The sequence below is a fragment of the Esox lucius genome, chromosome 16, assembly GCF_011004845.1.
Source record: "Esox lucius isolate fEsoLuc1 chromosome 16, fEsoLuc1.pri, whole genome shotgun sequence".
Classification (NCBI taxonomy): domain Eukaryota; kingdom Metazoa; phylum Chordata; class Actinopteri; order Esociformes; family Esocidae; genus Esox; species Esox lucius.
Window position 1 is genome coordinate 10,277,669 of NC_047584.1, and position 23,231 is coordinate 10,300,899.

Below are 23,231 nucleotides of genomic sequence, written 5' to 3' on the forward strand. Positions count from 1 at the left end.
CTTGAGCTCCCATCACAGAGGAGACTTCAGAGAGAGGAAGAAGATGCTAACTGTGCAGAACAGAGACTTTCCCAGATCATGTGCCTCCACTCAGCCTTATCTAGCCCAGATTGACTGGGTTAGAGAGGAAGAACAGACACAATGGCTACACTTCTTTTTCCTCTTCCTATCTACAATGACTGACTGACTGACTGGCAGGCTGGATGACTGGGTTACTGGCCAGCTGAATGGCTGAAAAAGGGCCATGTGTTATTCACTGTGTTCCGCATTCTGTAAGTGGTAATAATTTAGTGTTTATAAGGATGCTGTACAGATTATCTACAGACCATCAGCAACATTTTAACTATCTACTAACCTCTATCCTAATCCAAACACTTTATCTTAACCCTAACCTAAACCCTAACCCAAACTTTAGCAAACAGTTGCTCATCAACAGTTTGCTGGAAGTTTGTTGATAGTATTAGGCTACTATCCATAGAATATCTGCAGATGGAAATTGGGAGAATCAAAATAAAGTGTAACCCATATGTGTTAATTCAATTAAAGCATGAGTCTCATTAACTCCTTTAATCCCTAAGTACTCTACATACTCAGGTGTATCTTCTAAACACATGCAGACTTTCTGCCCTGTTACCCTATCTAGATTATCATGCATCAAATGCCGTACTGCTGGCCAGAGTGGTCAATATATATATCACTCTTTCCAACCACTAATTTCTGGTTTGGTCTCAATGTGGTGAAAATGACAGCGGGGTAATTTTCCATCAATAGTAAGATCTAAAAATCTCCTCTCATCCAAACCATCTTATTTGACTCTTACAATTGTCCTATTTAGGGCAATAGGAACTGGGGGGCCATTACAAAATATCTATACTTGTTGTAGCAATCACTGAAGCTACACAATACAAATGACCTTGCCAGTTTATCTTCCCCACAAATAATTTTTCACAGAATATGGCTGCTGACAGGCAGGAGAGACTGGTTCCAGACATACATTAACAGGCAGGAGAGACTGGTTCCAGACATACATTAACAGGCAGGAGAGACTGGTTCCAGACATACATTAACAGGCAGGAGAGACTGGTTCCAGACCTGCATTAACAGGCAGGAGAGACTGGTTCCAGACCTGCATTAACAGGCAGGAGAGACTGGTTCCAGACCTGCATTAACAGGCAGGAGAGACTGGTTCCAGACCTGCATTAACAGGCAGGAGAGACTGGTTCCAGACCTGCATTAACAGGCAGGAGAGACTGGTTCCAGACCTGCATTAACAGGCAGGAGAGACTGGTTCCAGACCTGCATTAACAGGCAGGAGAGACTGGTTCCAGACCTACATTAACAGGCAGGAGAGACTGGTTCCAGACCTGCATTAACAGGCAGGAGAGACTGGTTCCAGACCTGCATTAACAGGCAGGAGAGACTGGTTCCAGACCTGCATTAACAGGCAGGAGAGACTGGTTCCAGACCTGCATTAACAGGCAGGAGAGACTGGTTCCAGACATACATTAACAGGCAGGAGAGACTGGTTCCAGACATACATTAACAGGCAGGAGAGACTGGTTCCAGACCTGCATTAACAGGCAGGAGAGACTGGTTTCAGACATGCATTAACAGGCAGGAGAGACTGGTTCCAGACCTGCATTTCACATTATGGGTAATCACATTGACTTAGCACCCTGCATTACAAAATAATAAAGGTGTAAAGGGAAATAAATTCATGGATGAATAATGTATAATGTTAGGCATACAAAATATGCTAGACTTTTGAAATGTAACACAATGTAACAAGTAAAGCAAATGGCACTTACTTTCAGCTATGATAGATCGTCCTGTCCAGTCATCGTTAATCATCTGGATATTCCCAAAATGAATGTCACTGAAGAAGATGCGATTGGTCCCTCCTGCTGTTTTCTGACGGTAATCAAATGTCAGGGTTATAACATTCCTAAAGTAAGCAGGCCTCTCGAAGGGCTGGACGGGTGAGTTAAGGTCGCTCTCATCTGACAAGTGAATGCTCTTCAGTATGGTTCTCTCCGAGTAGAGCAAGTAGCCCTCATAGCGTTCACATGCAAATCCGTCTTCTGCCAGGTGGCCGTGGGCACAGGAACAGGTCCTACGCCCACTGCCCAGGTGGAAACAGAGCTGCTGACAGCCCCCATTACTTCTGGCACATGGGTTAGTACCTGTAGTGGCAGAGACATACTCTTAAAAACACATCTGAAGTTGTCATGAATGCAAAGATTTTACTGTAGTGCCATAAGTAGAAGTGCTGGTGTGACACAGTATGTTTATATAGTCAGTATAACGGTACTACTTTCTTTCCTTGTATTAGATGGCTCCCTGTTTTAATAAATAGATTAGGAACTAAAACAAAGCTGCTGGTAAAAAAAAATATTCATAATTTTCCCTAATGAGCCAACATGTTTTCAGCAGATTGATTGCCTCCTTCTCTCACAGTAAAATCGCAGTATGGAATTGCAGTAAATCCTGAATGAAGAATTGTGAGAATCGCAACAGTTATATCGGAACATAAGTACTGTGATAATATGGTAATTAAATGTTGTAGTAGTACTGAGATTCATGGCAATGTCCAGCCCTGTGGAGATAATTAATAAAGGACATTAAGTTGAAACCTTAACCTTTCTCCCGGCCTCTATTAAAGACAGTCACATCCTTCAGGTTGACCCCAAGACCACTCCTCATGGTCACTGCCTCGCTGGTGTCACTTTTGAAGCCTCTTCGAATGGAACCATTGGAGTGAGCTCTGAAGGAACCGAAAAAAAGTCCACAATTTAGTTACCAGTTAAATGTTTTTTTTCTTAGTTAGTACTGAAATGTTTTCTGGGTTCTATTCTGTCCTAGTAGGTTGTCATTGGAATGTTTATGGTTAACAGATGTTTCTGTAAGGTGGGAATGCAGGGACAAAAGAGTTGCTTTTAATTATTTAGCTTGGATCCTTGAGATAACACCCATGTGTTATAAGATGCCCCAGAAAACAGATCGGAAGGTATTACTGATTGATAAGGGGTCTATCCTACAGGACTGGTTTTGTTTTCCTTAGGTCAGTTAACCAACCCCCACTACTTGAGTTTAGGATATAACCAGAGTGAAGGTAGAAAAGGGGTTTCTTGCATTTTCCTCCTGAACTCTGCATGCTTCTCTGCTCTTGCAATCACCTCAAATCTCTGGATTACTTTACATTTTAAGAGTTGTATTGTAATTGTAATACTCTCTTTATACATTAAATTCATTTGTTACATTAATTCATTGACTATTTGGAATGAATCAAAAACGAATCCAGTGGAAAATCCAGTTCCACCAGCTTTTAGGGCATAGAGTGAGATTGTAAGTCAACAGAGATCATATTAATGTGTATCCTTAAAGTATGTTTATTTATTGTTCATAAACTTCTTACTAGTTACATAATGAGATTTTAAATGTTTGACAAAATCAATACACTGAAAAATGTGCATGTGTATTTATGACATAACGTTGATATTACTACTGTTTTTCGGCAGAAAATAGTCACATAACAGCATAACAAGGAAAAACATTTGCGTTAGAGTTTGTTTTACAGTCCACACATCCTGTGAGTCTCACTGTGTCCATTGAAGTTGAAAATGCATGATGGGTAGGTAACAATTAAGTGAATGCGACTAATTTAGTGTGATTTGGTTTTCTGTTACTGTTTTACATCTTCAACTGTATCAGTAAGAAATAGTCACAAAAATAAAACTTTTACCAGCACAAACAATTGAGCCTATTTTGAGTCGATTTGGTGCAGGTTGGGGGGCTAATGACATCATCACCTAAAAATAAATGTCTAATATTTCAAACACTGAAGAAATATATACAAAACTTTTAATAGCTAAAAATGGCACAAACAAAGCACAAACAAACAAGATTATTTGGGGTAAATTTGGAGCATGTTGGGGGCAGAGTGGCCTCAGAATGACCTCTAAAATATTCTTTAATATCTAAAAAATTAAAGCAGCACAAACGGAGCACAAACGATTGAGCCTATTTTGAGTGAATACGAAGCATCTTGGAGGGCTGGGGACATCATCACCTAAAATGAAATGCCTAATATTTAAAACACCAAAGCAGCACAAACAAAACGTTTGACGGCACAAACTGGCACAAACGAAGCACAAAGAAACAGGATTATTTGGGTGACACAAACAAAAATGCTAGCATCACAAATGAAGCACAAATGATTGAGACTATTTTGCTGACGTTTTTTGTTGGGTGGAAGGCCAACTTCACGCAGGTCGCTGTCACTCAACAGCTAAGCTAAGTAATGTTATTTTTTACATTCCCCTCTGAGATGAAGAGGAGTAGGTTTTACAGGCCACCATGTGCATTTAAGGAAGTCATAAATTACCTGTCAGACCAGTAGATGTAGGCTCCGAACACGGCCACAGAGAACAGGTCTACGTTGGCCGCTGACAGTACAATCTCCCGGCTCTCACCCGTCTCAAGGTTGATCCTCTCGATCTTGTCGGTTCGGGCATCACACCAGTATAATCTATTTTCCTGGAAAGTAATTTAAAATGCACATAATGACTATCATCCTATCCCCTTATGAGTTAAGAAATGTTAAGGATAGGGTGCTGATATCAAAATGTTGTAGAATGCAGTGCATTGATCAGCCAATAGGATATGATTGGATCAGGGGTTTTATTGTATCATACCTCGTAGTCTATGGAGATCCCGTTGGGCCACGCAATGCCAGAGTTGACAAGGGTAACCTGATCAGAACCATCTAGGCGGGCTCGACCTATGCAGGGGCTCTGACCCCACTCTGTCCAAAACAGATACCTGAGAGACATTAACAAAGGATTCCCTTGTTAATGTGTGGTATATGACTGGTGCCCATCATTTGGCATGAATTCCCAGTCATCTGGAATATCCACACCCCTTCTATGCACATTTGCGTCTACCACTTAAGCACATTAACTCACATGGGAATCAGGGTGTGTCGGTGTAAAGCTTAAAAGCTTGTGAATAATACTGAATAGCTGTAAACAAAGAGCTCTCTAAGAACTGTAAAAACCGAACAAAAACTCTGCTATTAAGGAATGGCCCTTGAATGTTTTGCAGTGGCCCTTTAGGGACTGAAACATCCGCACTGCCAGGAGGTGGTCCCTGCACTGTCCCTGCCATTTCCATTTCTCAAAAGTTGGTTAACAAGTTTATCAACTCTCAGCACAGCATTTTGTTCCCATTTTTTGAAGTGATACCAACCTTAGGCTTTACTAAAATCATACATTTTTACAATGTAGTTCACCCCAAAGCCTTGGTTTTATGGCAAAATGTCATGTGTAGGCAGGATGCCCCAGAGGGTACAGCAGTCCTCTGCTTTCAGAAGATGGTAAAAATGCAAGTCTGTTATACGCCTCCAGCTCATCTTACAGTAGCCATGTCATACTGTGTCAACACAAGATCAAGAACATTTAGTGGCAAACTGAAATGAATCATCTGCACTGCACATAACACCATCATTTGCTTCCCTTAGGTCAGCCATGACAACAAACATAATTGCATGGGGAACATGTTCCTACTGGAGCCTAATGACATCAGCTGGCCTTCATCTCTTACATGATCTTTTTCCAGTCCAGAAACAGTAGTAAGTCTTCAGTGACTACTATCCACTAACATCAGATCTATCTTCAGAGGTGGTTGAGGCTGGCTGAGATATTTTAGTCCCCGCTGGTCCAACACAAACAGTTCCTTTTGACCATTCTTCTTAATTCACTCTCCGCTGGTCAAATAAGCTTACATTTACTCTTTCCATTATCAACATTATTTCTTCTTAATGACTGTCTGTCTGTTACCCAATCCCCTGTCTGTCCACCTCTTATAAGCAGGCTAGTAGAGCACAGGTCATCTGCTTATGCTCACCATCTACTACTAATAATCCATCCAAGAATGCATGACTATAGGTGATTGCTGACACAAAAATGCAAATACAAAAAAATGCAGTATAGTCGTCTTGTACTTTTATAGTTGAACACAGAACAAAATATATTAATATGAGAGGAACAAATATGAATGGTACTGCTCAAAGCTCGCCACATACTTCTCAACAGACACAAAACTTTGCTCCAACTAGCCTAGCAATTACTGTTGGCACCTGAAAGAAATCCCATGAGTCCCATGTGTTATTGTGATTCTGATGATCAGAAAGCTAGCAACAATGAGATGCTGAAATTAGTAGAATCGCGGTGTGGCATGTTTTAGCTCACAATAAATTGTTATTCATACAATGTTTTGTATTGAGCTGTCATTCATGTCACATCTATATTTATGGCAAAATCAGGTATAAATCTAAGATAACAAGTCATCACATTTTTATATTAATTTTTTACAATTAAAGTCATGTCATGTCATGTCATCTTCTTCCGCTTATCCGGGGCCGGGTCGCGGGGGCAGCAGTCTAAGCAGGGATGCCCAGACTTCCCTCTCCCCAGACACTTCCTCTAGCTCTTCCGGGGGGACACCGAGGCGTTCCCAGGCCAGCCAGGAGACATAGTCCCTCCAGCGAGTCCTAGGTCTTCCCCGGGGTCTCCTCCCGGTGGGACGGGACCGGAACACCTTCCCAGGAAGGCGTTCCGGAGGCATCCGAAAAAGATGCCCAAGCCACCTCAGCTGACCCCTCTCGATGTGGAGGAGCAGCGGCTCTACTCTGAGCTCCTCCCGGGTGACCGAGCTTCTCACCCTATCTCTAAGGGATCGCCCGGCCACCCTGCGGAGAAAGCTCATTTCGGCCGCCTGTATCCGGGATCTTGTCCTTTCGGTAATGACCCAAAGCTCATGACCATAGGTGAGAGTAGGAACGTAGATTGACTGGTAAATCGAGAGCTTCGCCTTGCGGCTCAGCTCTTTCTTCACCACGACAGACCGATACATCGACTGCATTACTGCAGAAGCTGCACCGATCCGTCTGTCAATCTCCCGTTCCATCCTTCCCTCACTCGTGAACAAGACCCCTAGATACTTAAACTCCTCCACTTGAGGCAGGCACTCTCCACCAACCTGAAGCGGGCAAGCCACCCTTTTCCGACTGAGGACCATGGCCTCTGATTTGGAGGTACTGATTTTCATCCCCACCGCTTCACACTCGGCTGCAAACCGTCCCAGCGCATTCTGAAGGTCCTGGTTAGAAGGGGCCAACACGACAACATCATCTGCAAAAAGCAGAGACGAAATTGTGTGGTCCCCAAACCTGACACCCTCCGGCCCCTGGCTGCGCCTAGAAATTCTGTCCATAAAAATTACGAACAGAAGCGGTGACAAAGGGCAGCCCTGCCGGAGTCCAACATGCACTGGGAACAAGTCTGACTTACTGCCGGCAATGCGGACCAAGCTCCTGCTTCGGTTGTACAGGGACCTGACAGCCCTTAGCAAAGGACCCAGGACCCCATATTCCCCAAGCACCCTCCACAAGATGCCGCGAGGTACACAGTCGAATGCCTTTTCCAAATCCACAAAACACATGTGGATTGGTTGGGCAAACTCCCATGAACCCTCCAACACCCCGTAGAGGGTATAGAGCTGGTCCAGTGTTCCACGGCCCGGACGAAAACCACACTGTTCCTCCTGAATCCGAGGTTCTACTATCGGCCGTATTCTCCTCTCCAGTACCCTGGCATAGACTTTCCCGGGGAGGCTGAGAAGTGTGATCCCCCTATAGTTGGAACACACCCTCCGGTCCCCCTTCTTAAAAAGAGGGACCACCACACCGGTCTGCCATCCCAGAGGCACTGTCCCCGACCGCCACGCGATGTTGCACAGGCGTGTCAACCAAGACAGCCCCACAACATCCAGAGACTTGAGGTACTCAGGGCGGATCTCATCCACCCCCGGTGCCTTGCCACCGAGGAGTTTCTTGACCACCTCAGTGACTTCAGCCCGGGTGATGGACGAGTCCACCTCTGAGCCCTCATCCTCTGCTTCCTCAATGGAAGAAGTGACAGCGGGATTGAGGAGATCCTCGAAGTATTCCTTCCACCGCCCGACGACATCCTCAGTTGAGGTCAACAGCTGCCCACCAAGTCAACAGATACATATACATTTTATTGGTAAACAACTAATCTGTTTACATTTGTAGTCAAGTAATCACATTTACTTTTCACACTACTAAGAGGTCTCTATTTCACAAGCTGCATTGTATCATGATTACTTGACAACAAGTAATCTGTAACAGATCAAAGTAAAAAGAAGAGATCAGGGGATCTGGTGGTTTTTCACTGTGGATTTTCTGTTGCAATCACATTTACCCAAGGCTTGGGCAATATTGTTATTACATAATAATGATACTAATAACTAGCATACTCATAATAAGAACCAGACAAACCCTTTCTGTGGATGAACAGCAATGGCTCTGGGTTGGTCTAGTCCTTCAGAGATGACTACAGAACGGTAGGCACCATTAAGACGGGCAATCTCGATGAGGTTGAAACCGTGGTCTGTCCAGTAAAGGTTACCTATGGCAGAAAGACAAATATAGCAGTACTAGAGTCGAAATAAAAAAAAAAAATATATATATATATATATATATAATGAACACTGTCACTCCCATCAGTAACCAAATAGATGATTATCTACCAAGACAAATGTAAATTCTAATTCAGCAGTGTTGGGTAATTTATCCCAGCATCAACTGATTTCAATTGTTTTCAGATACTTAACAGATGAGTCTCATTGAGATAAAACCAAAGAAAATGTTTGTGGTGGGTTGATTCAGAACATTTAAATGAAGACAAAACTTTATTTTACAAAAAGCAATACTGACCAGCGATCCAGTCTACTGCAATGCCCTCTACTCTACTGATTCCTGTGGTAATGATGTCTTCCCTCCAAGTTTGATCTCTCTTGGCTCTGGAGATTCGGTTCAGGCCCATGTCTGTCCAGTACACTGTGTCATTACCTGTGAAAAGAAAGGAAAAAATGCCTTCCATGTTTATTGGGATTCAAGAAGAGCAAAAAAAGCCATTATTAAAGTCATTTTTAACTTTATCTTACAATCAAAATATGAGAGATATAGAAATCCAATTGAGAAATAGTTGTTCAAAATCTATCCTTATTAAGAAACACATACAGAAATTGTCAATTTTTTTTTCTTATGAACATATTCAAATATCTTTCCACTGACGTAGTTTCCATCTGAGTTTATTAACAGTCATTGTGAATTACTGTGATTAACAAATATTTCAGGTTTTAACTACGAGGTGACACAGACATGTCATGAATTAAATGAGTCAAAAAGTTGTTGGTGTCAAAATAATGATACACACCAGAAGATACCTGTCTCCACTAACTGAGTTTAAGAGGCCCCAAGAGTACGTTGCTCCCAGGTACGTTAAGGAGGAACGCTCAGGAGATAAATAATTATCCAAGCACCACAGTTGAAGAACTGCAGAAGTTGAAACTTGGGGTCATATTAGTGACCTTTGCCCTATTAGTTAGAGATGTAAGGATTCCAAGAGCCAAGTCTCCCTTCATTACTAAAAGGAACTTCAGCCAACAAGCTTTTGTGCTTAATATTCACCAAAGTGACCTGAAATAATACTTCAGCTATATCAAATGATGAATTTGCCTTAAGCAAATTGCTACTTAAGCTTTTTCAGTGTTGTTGTAAATAAACACACATCTTTCAAAAAAGGTATTATCAAGTTATTAAAAGATCCAAACCTTGGTTCACTTCCGATCTATCTGAAATAAACCAAAATGCTGCGTGAGTAAAGGCTAGGAAATAAACTCAAATCCTGATTGGCAGTTCTTTAAACAACCAAGGAAATCTATGTAAACACACTGATTGTGAAGAAAATCCTCCTAAGAATAATACCTCTGCCTCTCTGCAACAACACATACATTCAGCTACTGGTTTTGTTACTGATAAAGATGCTACTATAAATTGATTCATTAATCGCCACTTTATTACTTTAGTTTGGCTGGCTATATTTTTGAAAGAAAATCTGTTCCTACTCTTTGCAGGATTGGAGCCAGGTGCAGTTGTTTATAATAGCACAGGATCTCACACAAAACTATGGTGAATTATGTCATTTATTTACTGAAATTAAAGTTATAGACACAGGAGTTCTCTGGGGCAGACAGACTGGAGCCAGGGTTACTTAGCTTAGTAACCTTGACAAACACCTGATCTCCCAATGATACCACCCATTGGACATTCTAGAATCACTGGTAAATGTGCAGCTACAATCATTTCTGACAGATTTATTTTAAAAATACTACAAAGGGTGTGTCCAAACTTTACAGTACATCAATCATGTGATAGAATATGGGCATGAGAAACTTAACACAACACATTAAGTGCTGACTAACTCTGAGCAAAGGACAATAGATGGGATGTGGTGCTGGGCCCGTTATTGATGAGCCCCACACACCCTACCCACACATCCTGTCCATACCTCCTGGTAGGCGTTTTCCATGTGACTGTAATAGACTCATGAACCCATGGACCGTAGGTTGGAATATAACATTGTGAGGAAGCCTGTCTTAACCTGATGATACACATGTATTTTAGTTACATTCTCTTGTTAGTGGAGTGGTATTATTTTATCATGTGCTACATGAGGTACCGTATCACAAGATGTTAGTATCCACTATTGAGGGGCCCCACACAACCTGATAAGCGTGTGGAGCAAGGAACTCAAGAGGGGACACTATCAGGCCATGTAAGGTTAGGATACAGAATACACTTATGTGATTGGAAAACAGGTTCTCCCCTGACCACCGGTTGCATTAATTTTGTTCATGGATCAAAAGTGGACAGAATCTAACACAGCAATGTTAACACTTCTAATTAGCAACCATTTTCACAAATTGTACAGGTTTTCTATTACAGATATATTGGTGTCACATTGGTGTTGTTGTTGTTTTTTTTAACACCCACAACTGACTTAATGAAGAAAATGAGAATCAAGATTGGATTGCATTACAGAAATATAGCCTGTCTATCTTTTGAAAATAGAAACTTCAAGTCCAGGCAACCATTAAGTCTGTTTTGGACCATGGGGATGTAATCTATATGCAAGCAGCATCTTCTACACTTAAAACATTAGATGCTGTCTTTTACTGTGCCCTTCAATCTACATCTGGGGATAGCTATAGGACTCATCGTTGCACTTTGTATTAAAGAATGGGATGGGCCTCTCTGCGTGTAAGATAAGAGCAGCACTCTCATTTCTTAATTTACATGGCACTCCTGCGGAAAGTCCCAGCATATACACAGGACTTATTAAGGGATATTTTATTTTTTGCATGTTAGACTTCATTTTCCACTTTTAGTGTTGAAGCATTATTCAGACAGTTGTTTTGATCAAATTTCCATTTCAGATATTTATTTGTCGGACTAAATGCCTGCACGAGCCATAGACTGCATAAACGTAACTTTATTTATATAGGGATATTATGCTGAGAATCAAGGTCTCTGTTGCAGTTAAGCCTTACATTACCAATACTAAAAGATACAAATAAAAATACCTAATGAAATATTAAAGACATTTATTTTTAAATACAGGCATTAAGAATGACTTTCATAGTGAACAATAAAAAAAGTAATTCATGAAACACATTTCCTCAACTTCAACCTTAAAGCTGCTTTACAGTTCTTCCAAACTTTGCGTTAGCCAACGATATCTCAAGGACTAGACAATCTAGTCAAAGAGCATGTTTGATAACTGAAGGATTTCCAATTAATTTTCTAGGGAAGATAAAATGGACATCTCTGTAGCACAGCCTAATATACAAATATTAACCAATGTCTCATTCTTCTGGCCGTCATGGATTCCCAGACACTGAAGTGTATTTAAGAAAATTAGTATGAAAGTTTGCACCCGAAATAAAATGCAATGTTGCATAATAGACTGAATCCATAAATTTCAAATCAGACGCTGAGGCATACATATTTAGAAGATGACCACAATCAAGCCCTGACATAAAAGTGGCATGTATACTTTTAATCTTCAGCTTCATAAATATTGTAGAAATATATGTTTTAAAAAGATCCCAAGGCATCTAGGTAGGAGAACATTCTTTAAAAGGATATTGATTTTGAGATCATTCATTTGTGGATTTTGTGACTTTGAGAATAACATACACTTAGTTTTATTTTAGTACCAATCTAAGGTCTATAAGTGAAGTCTGTTGTAGTTGAAAATCAGACTTCAGGAGTGCAAATACTTGTGTAGGAGATGAGGCTGTAGCTTACAATACAGAGTCATTAGCATAAAAATGAAAATGACTGTTTTTCACAGAGTTACAGATATCATCTATAAACAGAGTGAACAAAGGATCCAAAATCGAAAATTTTGGAACTCCTTTGTGAACAGCAACAAATATACAGTAGATTCAATCTCATCTATAATAACAGCCTGGGATCTATCACTGAGGTAATACTGAAACCAATAGCATGTCTATGGCCAAGCACAGTGAGGTCAGTTTTTCCATCAAAACAGAATGATCAACTATATCAAAAGCCTTTGAGAAGTCAGTAAATAGAGAGACACAGTTTCATTTCTCATCCAAAGCTTTGGCAATATCATTCACAACCAACATGTTTGCTGTAATAACACTGTGCCAAGTCTTAAATCAGATTGATATTTGTTCAATATGCAAGTGTCATATAAAAATGAATGATTTGTTGATAATAAAGGACTCTAATTTCCCCACCTTTATGCAGTGGTAGTAATCAAATACAATATGGTGGCCTTGACTTGTTCTACCAACTCACTCGCGCCCTGTGAGCTACTGAGGTAGAAGGCCAGAGAGTGTGTTTCTTCCAGTACATAAGGATTCCAGTAGAGACTCCTGATTGTGATAAGATCAGCAGGACTGAGCTTGCAAGTTCTCAACATACCATAAGGAGTCACTAGAACATGACAAGGCAGCCCAGCGTAGAGCCAATTGAAGCTGTGGGTATGATGTGACCAGGATTTCAACACCAGGCTGCAATGATGCAGGTGTACTGCAAGGCACTGACATTGTACCAGTCGGGGTTTCACATTTAGTATTTCAGCTTTTGGAATTCACTAGTAGGTGCATTACTTGAAAGTAGTATTCTTAATCTCAATTTCAGTGTGGACCAAGTCTTTGAAGCAGGTTTGTAGTAGTACAGTGTAAAAGATAGGTATATAACACTCTTAATTTATCCATTTACATGGAACACATCGCTTCATGGAGCAATATTATATTATTACTGCTACGTGCTTTATTTTACAAAATGGAGATATAAATTATGATTGTTTTAACATTATCCTACAGTACATCCATTCACACGTATTTTCTTGTTGACACGCAACACTGGGGCATGAAAAGGATATTGTATACCAGGTTTTATTGCAAAATAAATTGTATATGCAAAGCATAGCATCTAAAATATTATGATCCTTTCAGATTATAACTCTGTTTCATATATGACAGAATGAAATATGGAGTAATTCGTTTCCTGGTCCAGGCTTAAAACGAAGCAATTTGTTTCGGAGACCAACCTTAAAATACATTTTGGTATTTGCCTGTCAGTTTGATCATGTTGTCGGGAGGTTAGGCAGTGTTATATGTTTATTTCCCTTCTCCTGTTCATATAGAATGCATACTCCATTAACACATATCTTTTATGTGACAGGAACTAGCTGGAAGGCTTTCATCTTTACGCACCAACGACCTGCCTCATAATTACATGCAAATTGTATGCGTGAACTATACACTGCTGCTGCTAGCTGAATGAGCTTAGCCAAGTATAGGGATGTTCACCTTTATAACAGAAACAAAGACTTTATACATTACACACACAGACATACACTCACCAAGTTAACTGGTCATTTTAACTTAAGTTTTATACCTTTACTGTTGGTTGTTTATTTCCAGTCACACATCAATTCTTTTCAAATAACCTCTTTTTGTGGTCAATAAAAAAATTACATTCAAGAAAAGTTAACATCTAAAGACTAAACATTTGACTTACAAACGGACTAGTCTAAACGAGTGAAATGCCTTACCAGTGATGAAATGATTACTGTACTTGAAAATCAGAGCCACAATTTATATCCCTCCTACATAAAATAGTGGGAAACCACAGCTCTTCTCACATTATGAAACATAAGTCTGAATTTTGTACATGGTTACATGAACACTGAACAAAACCAAAGCATTTCTACATGCTTTTTTATTTCTCTATAACTACATGTCAATGACCAAGTTGGCTCTGTTACAGTTTTCCCAAATATATATGCGTAGGCAAAGGGAATTTCTTCTGATGATGTGAATGTTGAAGCAAATATGAAGCAAAACTAACCCTATTGTTTATTCATGGCATTCATCACAGTAATAAATCATCCATATTTAAAACATGGATTAAGCAAGATAAATAATATTTTCACACCAGCAAAAGGGTTCATGCTTTACACTGTCCATGTTTAATGAAATACCTGGGGAATTGCTTTGTGTCAGGCCTGGTTCAGAGGCATGTGGAGAAATGCTTCTGTTTCTTTGCGAACATCGACTTATTATTATTTCATCTGTGCTGCACTCAGCAGTACCACTAACCATTAGTCAACAGGGTTATACATCATGCCACTACGCTGGGGTCCCCACCCTAATTTTCCTCGCTCTCTCTCCACTTTTCATTTGATTACAAACCGCCTTTTGAAATATTTCTCATTTATGATGCAGAAGATGTTCCCAAGCACAACTGAAAGTGGTCATAAAATCAATAAACTGTAGGTTTAACTGAAGAGATAAGCATAGTAAATTATTATGTCCTGCCAGTCTTGGGTCTTCACATTTAGACCATTTTTATAGTACGATAGCTTTATTAGGGTTTGAGACTTGCATCACAATACACGTCTTTCTATAGTGTATTGACATTTGTCAAATAAATAATGAATAATGAATACAACTGTTCATGTTAAATTGTTGCTTGATCTATTTACGTCCCTGATGTTCTGAAAAGGAAATATGCAAACATTTCAAAGGGAAGCTAAATATGTGGTCAGAACATATTTTGGTTCTGGCATTGATAGTGCAAAGTAAAACAATTTCAATTTGAGTATTCCCACTTTCAAACGCAAGTCAAGTAGGCTACGCAAGTCAAGTCCTCTGCTCTCTCGACAATGTATGAATCGTGTTCGCGCCACCTACCAGCATGGAAGTCCACCCCTACTGCAAACAGGGTCCCAGTGATGGGCATCAGAGCGTCCATGTTGTCATTGGGGTCCAAGGCAATACCTCTGACACCCTCATGGACAGAGTAAATCAGAAATGACTCAATGCCTATAGGGTAAGGAAGGAATTACAAAATAACTATAACATATTGTTAGTATCTTGTGACAGTTCCATTAATGTTAACAATGCACAAAACCTCTGGGCCAGGGCGAACACGGACTTGTTCTCTTACCCTCGCAGGACACGCGGTCAGTACGGAGGTTATAACCCACAGTACAGGAGCAGCTGCGGGTGTTTTCCGAAGTGGGGAAGCAGAGCTGGGAGCAGCCTCCATTGTCAACCTGACACGGGTTCCTTCCTGGAACGGATACGGTATCACCGAGGAGACAGGACATCATTTTATTAGGGTCATCAATTTTGATGTCGCCATTTAGGTAGCTAGGTTAGACAGCATCAGTGATGGATCGAACACGTCGGGGGTTCCTGGGGTGTCCGCCTACGGTAGGTTGGTGCATTTGTATGTGCATGCATCCAATACCTCTCTGTCCTTCCCTGTCGTAGACTTTCATGTGTACCACTCCGCCGGTCTTGTTCCTCAGAACGACTGGAGTCCGTCCATCTCTCTTGCTCACCGTCCCCAGTTGGGCAGAGTCATCATCGGCCCACCAAAGTTTGTTTCCTGAAACAAGTAAATATAATTATGAACCACATTGTCGCCATAACATTCTGTCGGTTGCTCGTTGTAGCCTGTTGCTAACGTTTTATTTTATTTTATGTTATTCCATCTTGTAATCATGAAACCACATAAAGAATGTGGCTGTTTTAATACATTTGTAATTTGGATTGTGTGTACTGTATATCCTTGTATGTAATGTAAAACATATATATACACATATATACATATATATACACACATATATATATATATATATATATATATATATATATATATATATATATATACACATATATACATATACATATATATGTATATTTTTTAAAGAATTTTCAGTATTAAAATCTTTCTTGTCAAAAATATTTATGCGTAGGTGTTTATATACTGACGTTTGTTGATGATATTCTAATATTTGAATAAGTAGCCCATCCTTAACACTGATGTTTCAACATTAAAAGTAGGGGCATGGTTATGAAGAGCATTGGATCTTTTTTTACAAACAAATTATAATAAAAAAATTGTCCCTGATACATCCATCTGTAATTCCGATTATGCAATAAAGCCCTAAAAAATAATAGGATATTGTTGACTAAAAAGTATTTGGTTCTCTGTTTCATTCAAGCACCGGGGGGGCTATGCCCCAAATGTAATGTGTCATTCTAAACCTCTACTACACAGACCCCTTGATAAAGGATTCCTTACAAGCCTAAATGAACTGGGCTAAATGAATCTGGGCTTCAATTTCAATTGAGTTCACAGGTACCCAAGCTACCACAAGGAGTCACTAGAGTTAAGGCAAGTTAAGGAAACCATATGCGATTACTAACCCCTCCCAAACCTAGACAGTGCTGGTCAATCGCACCACCTTCTCTGGGACCTCTAGGCTAATCCGAGAGAAGGATTCGAACCCCGGTCTCACAGTGACACACACACAACTGCAAGGCAGTGAATTTACAGGCAGTGACTTTACCGCTAATTAGAATCTAGTAAGATATCGCCTATTTACAATCATTTCAAGAGGTAGCCAATACTTCCTTGCTGTAAAGCAGAGAACAGCGAAACCTACTGCAGTTCAGTGTAAGAGCCTTTGGCTGAAAGTCAACATTAGAAGGAAAGTAAAACATTCTGTTGAATCGGCCGAACTGCTTTGATTGAAAATGACAGCGTACACGCCTATTCCAAAACTGTTGACCCTCCGGATCACCTAGCCTAGATTAGCTGTGCTTTCTGCATTCATTTGATACCACTTGGGCCAGTGGGTAGTGATGATTGCCTGGTTGTTGCTTTATCATATTCAATTTCAACCTCAACCACTGGGCTTGAACCAGGCAAGTGGAAGCTGATGGATCACACACACTTTCTAAAAACCTAACTTCACCTGATGCACCCGGCCACAAACACACACACACACACAAACACCTACCTTTTCAAGTCTCCGTTCAGCCCATCCAATAAAAATACATATTTGGGATTTAGCCATGAGTCATGTGCCTGCGCTCGTTAAACCACCTGATCGCTCCATCAACAAATAGAATACTTTTGATGCTCATTCTGGCACTTTTGTTTCCTACTCTTAGTAGGAATGGGTGGAGGGTGATGTCAGACCCCTCTTAGAACTCAATATCACTCGGTCAAGCTTACGATTGTTAACTCCCTTTACCCCAAACACAGCCTTTCATTGATTATTGCAAGGCATTACAGGCCTCAGTTCCTGAGAGAAGATTTTCTTTTTTAATCAGAATTCAATAACTTTGATTTGCAAACTTACAATTGAGCAGGGACTCAAAAGACCATTACAGAAGGCAAATTATGCTAACTGTATCCAAAAGAAACTTTCCCAACAGATGGTTTAAGAATAAAAAAGCTTATAGTTACTCAACTGAACCTGATGGATACCACGAAGTAATTTGTAATTTACTGTAGTGATTACTCTGAATTCAATAAATATTGGTCCTTTCCCAGGAAGAGGAAGGTAAGGTTGTGAATTGATTATGAAATCGAAGCTATGGTGTTGGCTGTAAATTACCCTGAGCCTCAGTCATTATATCTCCTTCTTTACATGGACTCAACTATAGCTTAATCTTTCATTCACCTGTAAAGATTATTGACTGGGACACAAAAAAGAATAAGGATATTATGCTTGTCAGTCTTGTAGTGAAAGTGTCTCCCTTAATAATATCAGGTCTGGTCAAACCAAACCAAAAAACAAAGGGACCTGATCCCCCTGTGTTTGGCAGTCAGCATAAAGTGATTGTGGGCATTTCCACATGAAGCAGTTTCGGCATGAGAAGTTCAGCCCAGATTTTTCTTCTACGAGGGGCCGCACAGAAATGTGTGGGTGATCGTGGGAAGTTGGTTGGCGCAAAACATGATAGCAGAGCGGCAATTTCATGCAAATTTGAGGCAGCCACTCTCAGCAATGATCAACCATATCAACTTCCACCATGCAATGCAAACCAGGGCTAGAAAGAGGTGCTTCGTTCAGTAAAGATGGCTGACACCTGGGTTGGAAAATAAGATTGATAAGAGGAAAACAGCAGTTAATTTAGACGTAAACGAGTCTGCATATCTATTTACACTTACATCCACACTACAGAAACATGGAACTCCTTCCCTACGGGTCGTTTGACCTTGGCAAAAGCTACTTAGCTATAAATACCCCATAGCAATAAATGACATCTATGTACCGGATTTAAGGGAAATCTCAGGGGACTATTTTCTATAGCATACATCTAAAACAGCCCTAAATATTGAACACAGATTCAATATCAGTGAAAACATCAGTGCACCACGGCTAGGTGTCGATGGGTTAGTTCAAACGCTCCATAAAGACGAGGCGTCTTTCAGGAATTCATTTGTTGAGTCCACGTGTGATCGAGTCAATTCCACACAATAAAAGGGCAGCGCAGACAGCAAAAGGATGGCTTGTGGGGCCGCGGCAAACGGCTGAGGAAGGAGCAGCGACACAAAGCACGGCTGCGGAGGAAGACGCAGGGGGCCACGGCGGAGGTGGAGGAAGCACACATCAAGGCGACCCTGGCTTTGGCGGAGGGAAGAAACATTACATCAGTCACCGCTTGGGCGGCTGAAGCGCAAATCAGAATAAGCAAAAATGAGGCAAAGGATGATTTCAAAGATGAAACTTTAAAGGAACTTTGAAAGGCAGATTAAGGAACAGGAACGTTACATAATCCTGGGGGTACCTAAAAAATAATACTGAGCCTTCTCAGTTGGCCTTTTCCACAGCGAGCAAGCAAAAGCTCTTGTTAGTGGAAGCCTTAGCATTTCAGGTATTTAGACAGTGTTGTCAGGAGAGATTAACAGTAGGGAGCGCACACATTTTCATTAAGTCTCCAAACGGGAAACGAACCGCCAACCCTGGCATTGCAAGCCTCATGCCTTACCAACAGAGCTACACAGGTCTTCCGAGAAGGAGCAAAAAGGACACTAGTCCTTTGTTACCCCTTCATCAAAATATTTATTTTGTCTCTAAGACAATACAAATAAATAATTTAGCAATATCTGAAGCTGTGGGGGAGGTTTTCTAAAGCATAACAAATTAACAAGACGGTACTCATCCCCTTCCCAGCTGATATACAGCACATTTACATTTTAGTCATAAAGTGTATATCCAGAGCAATTTACAGTAGTGAATTCATACATTTTCATACTTTTTAGTTCTGGCCCCCATGGGAATAATACACATAATCCTGGCATTGCAAGTACCATGCTTTACTGACTGAGCTATATGTCAAGGATTACTCGCCTCGCTATTCACAAATCCATCTCTTCCCACTAAAACTTCCCTGTATGAGTGTATCTTCCACAGAAAGCATGGCTGAACAGTGCTTACTTCCCTTCTGTCGTCCCTGCCAAGGAGCAAATATTGACTGAGGTGGGATATTATTATGTGCTCCCAGTCAAGCCCAACAACAACTTAGTAGTAGATAGTAGGAACAATAAAAAAAAGACACAAAATAAATAAACTACAATAAACTAATTATAGAAAAAAACTATAATAATGATCTATTGCTGCTAAAAAGGCTTTTGATTATGTTGAATAATAAAATGTAATGCTGATACTAGTCAGATTAATCAGGCTTTGGTACAATAATATATTTGCAAGAAAAAATATTTCCATGACCCTTATGCTTCTGGCTAGACAAAGGGCTTCCTTTCTGACCAATTTGTTTTCCAATGTGGTACCAAAAAGACTTTGCGCATTAAGCGCTCTTTTTTTATTCTGGTGTTAGAACCTCTTGCTCAAAGGGTCATAGTGGACGCTAAGGTTCATGGTGTTATAGTGGATGAAAAGGAACACACTGATATACTGACCACATGATCCAGTTTATTACAGTTCCTGCTATGGTTGAAGCTATTGAAGAGGGTTCTGGTTATATAGTAAAAGGATTCGTCAAAACCAAGTGTTTTGCAGGGTGACATTAATGCCTCTGGGATGGCGTTAGCAACGCTCGTGCTGATGAGAAAGATTTACAGGAGGCATGCATTACTGTTGCTTCAATGCAGACTCACTTTGCAGATGTGAAGCTTTTGCTTACAGTGTAGTATATCACATTGTTCACCATTAGTATTTAAACTGTGAAATTATTTAGCTGTTGTAAAGGCACTAACTGAGATACGGGGTCCATTCCCCCAGTGGTGGAAAGGTGTGGACCCCCTTTTTTGTTTGACATGCCTATATTAACCTATAGGGCCCTCAAACTCAATTCTGGATCTCAAGGCCATTTCCAGTGAGAATAAGCTCATGTATTTTTCATACAAATCATGTATAACAACTAAACTAAAAGTATCCTGTTCTCTATGAGACCTCATTTGAGTTTTTGCTAGAAGCAGTGATTGTTTCAAGTCTCCTTTGTCCTGATTTCAAAGGCAGATATTTCCTAGTAGTTGTCGTATAGGAATATAACAGAGTAAAAGGGTCATGTGAATATTAGGCAGTCTATGTCAGTTTGTATATGTATTGTATTTCATTTGTGTCTATTTGTTTGACTTGAATAATTAAATAAACAGAAATATCCCACAGCCCGCAACGCTACAGTTCATAAATATTGCAAAGATACTGGGTTGGAGCTCTTTATATGATAATACACCGGTTTCTACTGTTTTTAGGGGCATTTTATGCTTTATTGACAGAGGAGAGAAAATGGGAGAGATAGAGGAGTGTTGGAAAAGCTGTAGGCCAGGATCAAACCAATGCTGCAGAGGTATATGTAGACCAGATGTAGTCTCAGACCGTTCGACCCCCTGAGGCCACAACCATTTGTAATGTCTTTTCAGTATGTTGAAGTTGGGCTTTTTTTTACATTACGAGAGAATAAAATGCAAGATAGACTTGGAGTAATTTGCATAATAATTTCCATGGCGTTTGAATTTACACCGGCTTGATCGAGACGTGCTACACAGGATTGTGTGCATCAATCGAGGGAAAATGTAGCAATTGGCGTGCGCACTGCACAGAAACTTGAAACAGTTCTGACACAATTCTCTTCACACATCAGGAGGGCTCTATTGAAAATGTGGCACACGCTACTGTACCTCAGAAGGTGGCATCTTTAGCTTTCAATATCTGCGAGTTAATACAACAAATTAATCTAGTCTTTGTTGATATGTCTTGGAAAATGTTTCATATTGTAAATAAGCCCTTTGTGCACGGTTGGTTTAACATTTGATTTAATATTCTGCTTTAAATTGGACATAAAAACTTTAGAACACAGTAAAATGTATTATTAAAATGTCAGAAAGCTACTGTGTAATATTAAATATAAATATTATAAATATTTTTTTTCCATGCATTTACCCGGGTATTAGAGGAAGAAAACAAAAAAAATCAATTCATTAGTAAACCCTTAACCAAAATACTACCTTGAAATGTTTATTAATATTGTTATTATAAATTATAAACAGAGGGTTAGTAACATTAAGACACACACACATTCTGATATCCAAAATATTAAATAAATATATAAAACCACTGCACAATTATTGTCCTCTTTCTCTATCAAAATACGAATATACAATACAGTATTTTTCTAAACATAGATGCCTTATTATGAACACATCAAACCACTGTTCCATTGTAACCTTCTATTCATGTGTTTTTTTATCCTTTTTTTTTGGCTCGCAGTTTGTGGAACGCCGTAATTAAGACACCACCTTCACTTTAACAGCAAGAACATTTCATTTGATTGTACCTCCTCCATGAAAGAAAACGCCAGGTTTAAAACAAAGACAGTTTTAAAGTTGACACCATCACATTATTTAATGAAGGTAATGCATTGTCACATTCATTTCACTTAGAATGAATTACAGTCTGAATTGTCATACATTCAGACTGTAAACAGACACTATAAAGTAAAGAACTGCACTTCAATACGTGTTTCTTTACTTTCTGACAGCCTAATTAAGGCTTCTAAAACTACAGCAAGAAAGAGTCATGCTTGTTCGTTTGTTGAGAAATGCAGAAGGCCTATGCTATGATGACTAAATGCAGTGTGGATCAAAGAACCCTGAGTCTTCCTCTAACAATGTTTCTGACATTCAAACCAAGGTAAAAACAGCTACCATCTGTCACTGCTTATCCCTCCCTTCATACTTCCACTCCTAGTAAACAGACGTGTACATACCTTCCTACAGATTGGAGTATCTGGGATGTGTAGTTATTTAAAATGTATACCTGAACTCAAAATTGGGTTGTGAGTATAATTTCATTTATCAAGCCAGATGCTGTGCACTGAATCAAATCTCATTTTAAACACCGTGATCTCACTTTTTCCTTTCCATCTGGGTTGAAATCAATCCCATTAACATCACCCTTCTATGATGTTTGGCATGAGTAGCTTCAGTGGATTAGAAAACAAACACTTTCCTCTTTGTTCTAAGTCCTAAAATGTGTCTGACTAGTTTGTCACAACAAAACAACTGGTCCTGACAAACCAAGTGAAATGTAATTATTTAATATGTAATCAGCATTTACTTGCCTACTCATACACACACACATACGTTAGATCCATTAGATCCAACGGTAGATCCATTAGATCCAGCACTGATATCAAGCAATTTGCATCCACCTTCAGGTTTCTGATGTAAATTGAAATCTCTCAACAACTGGTTGACATTTTAACTAACGTGATTACATTTTACGTCAACACAAGCATTCAAATTGAACGTGAGTTGAAAAAACACATTTAATTTGTCAACCAAAACTGTCATAGCCAAACCAAAGCAATTTCACCCTAAAACCAGGTGATGAGCAGCAGGTGCTAATCCTCCCCATGATGCCCTGGCAGACATGTTTCAAGCCGAACAAAAACCTTCAGGTAAACATTTTAGGTGCACAGTTTGGCGTATA

At 39.9% G+C, this 23,231-nt stretch overlaps 1 protein-coding gene across 2 annotated transcripts in view; it reads right to left on the reverse strand.

Annotated features, from left to right (window-relative positions):
• lrp1bb (low density lipoprotein receptor-related protein 1Bb) overlaps nucleotides 1-23,231 on the reverse strand; it is a 428,510-nt gene that overhangs the window by 132,108 nt on the left and 273,171 nt on the right. For both annotated transcript variants that reach the window (XM_020055063.3, XM_020055064.3), the window contains 9 exons: nucleotides 15,725-15,865; nucleotides 15,419-15,544; nucleotides 15,163-15,294; nucleotides 8,798-8,932; nucleotides 8,360-8,489; nucleotides 4,695-4,821; nucleotides 4,385-4,536; nucleotides 2,640-2,764; nucleotides 1,809-2,183 (listed from right to left, as the gene is read on the reverse strand). In XM_020055063.3, coding sequence (XP_019910622.3) covers nucleotides 1,809-2,183; nucleotides 2,640-2,764; nucleotides 4,385-4,536; nucleotides 4,695-4,821; nucleotides 8,360-8,489; nucleotides 8,798-8,932; nucleotides 15,163-15,294; nucleotides 15,419-15,544; nucleotides 15,725-15,865 — 1,443 coding nt within the window. The remainder of the gene's footprint in view (nucleotides 1-1,808; nucleotides 2,184-2,639; nucleotides 2,765-4,384; nucleotides 4,537-4,694; nucleotides 4,822-8,359; nucleotides 8,490-8,797; nucleotides 8,933-15,162; nucleotides 15,295-15,418; nucleotides 15,545-15,724; nucleotides 15,866-23,231) is intronic.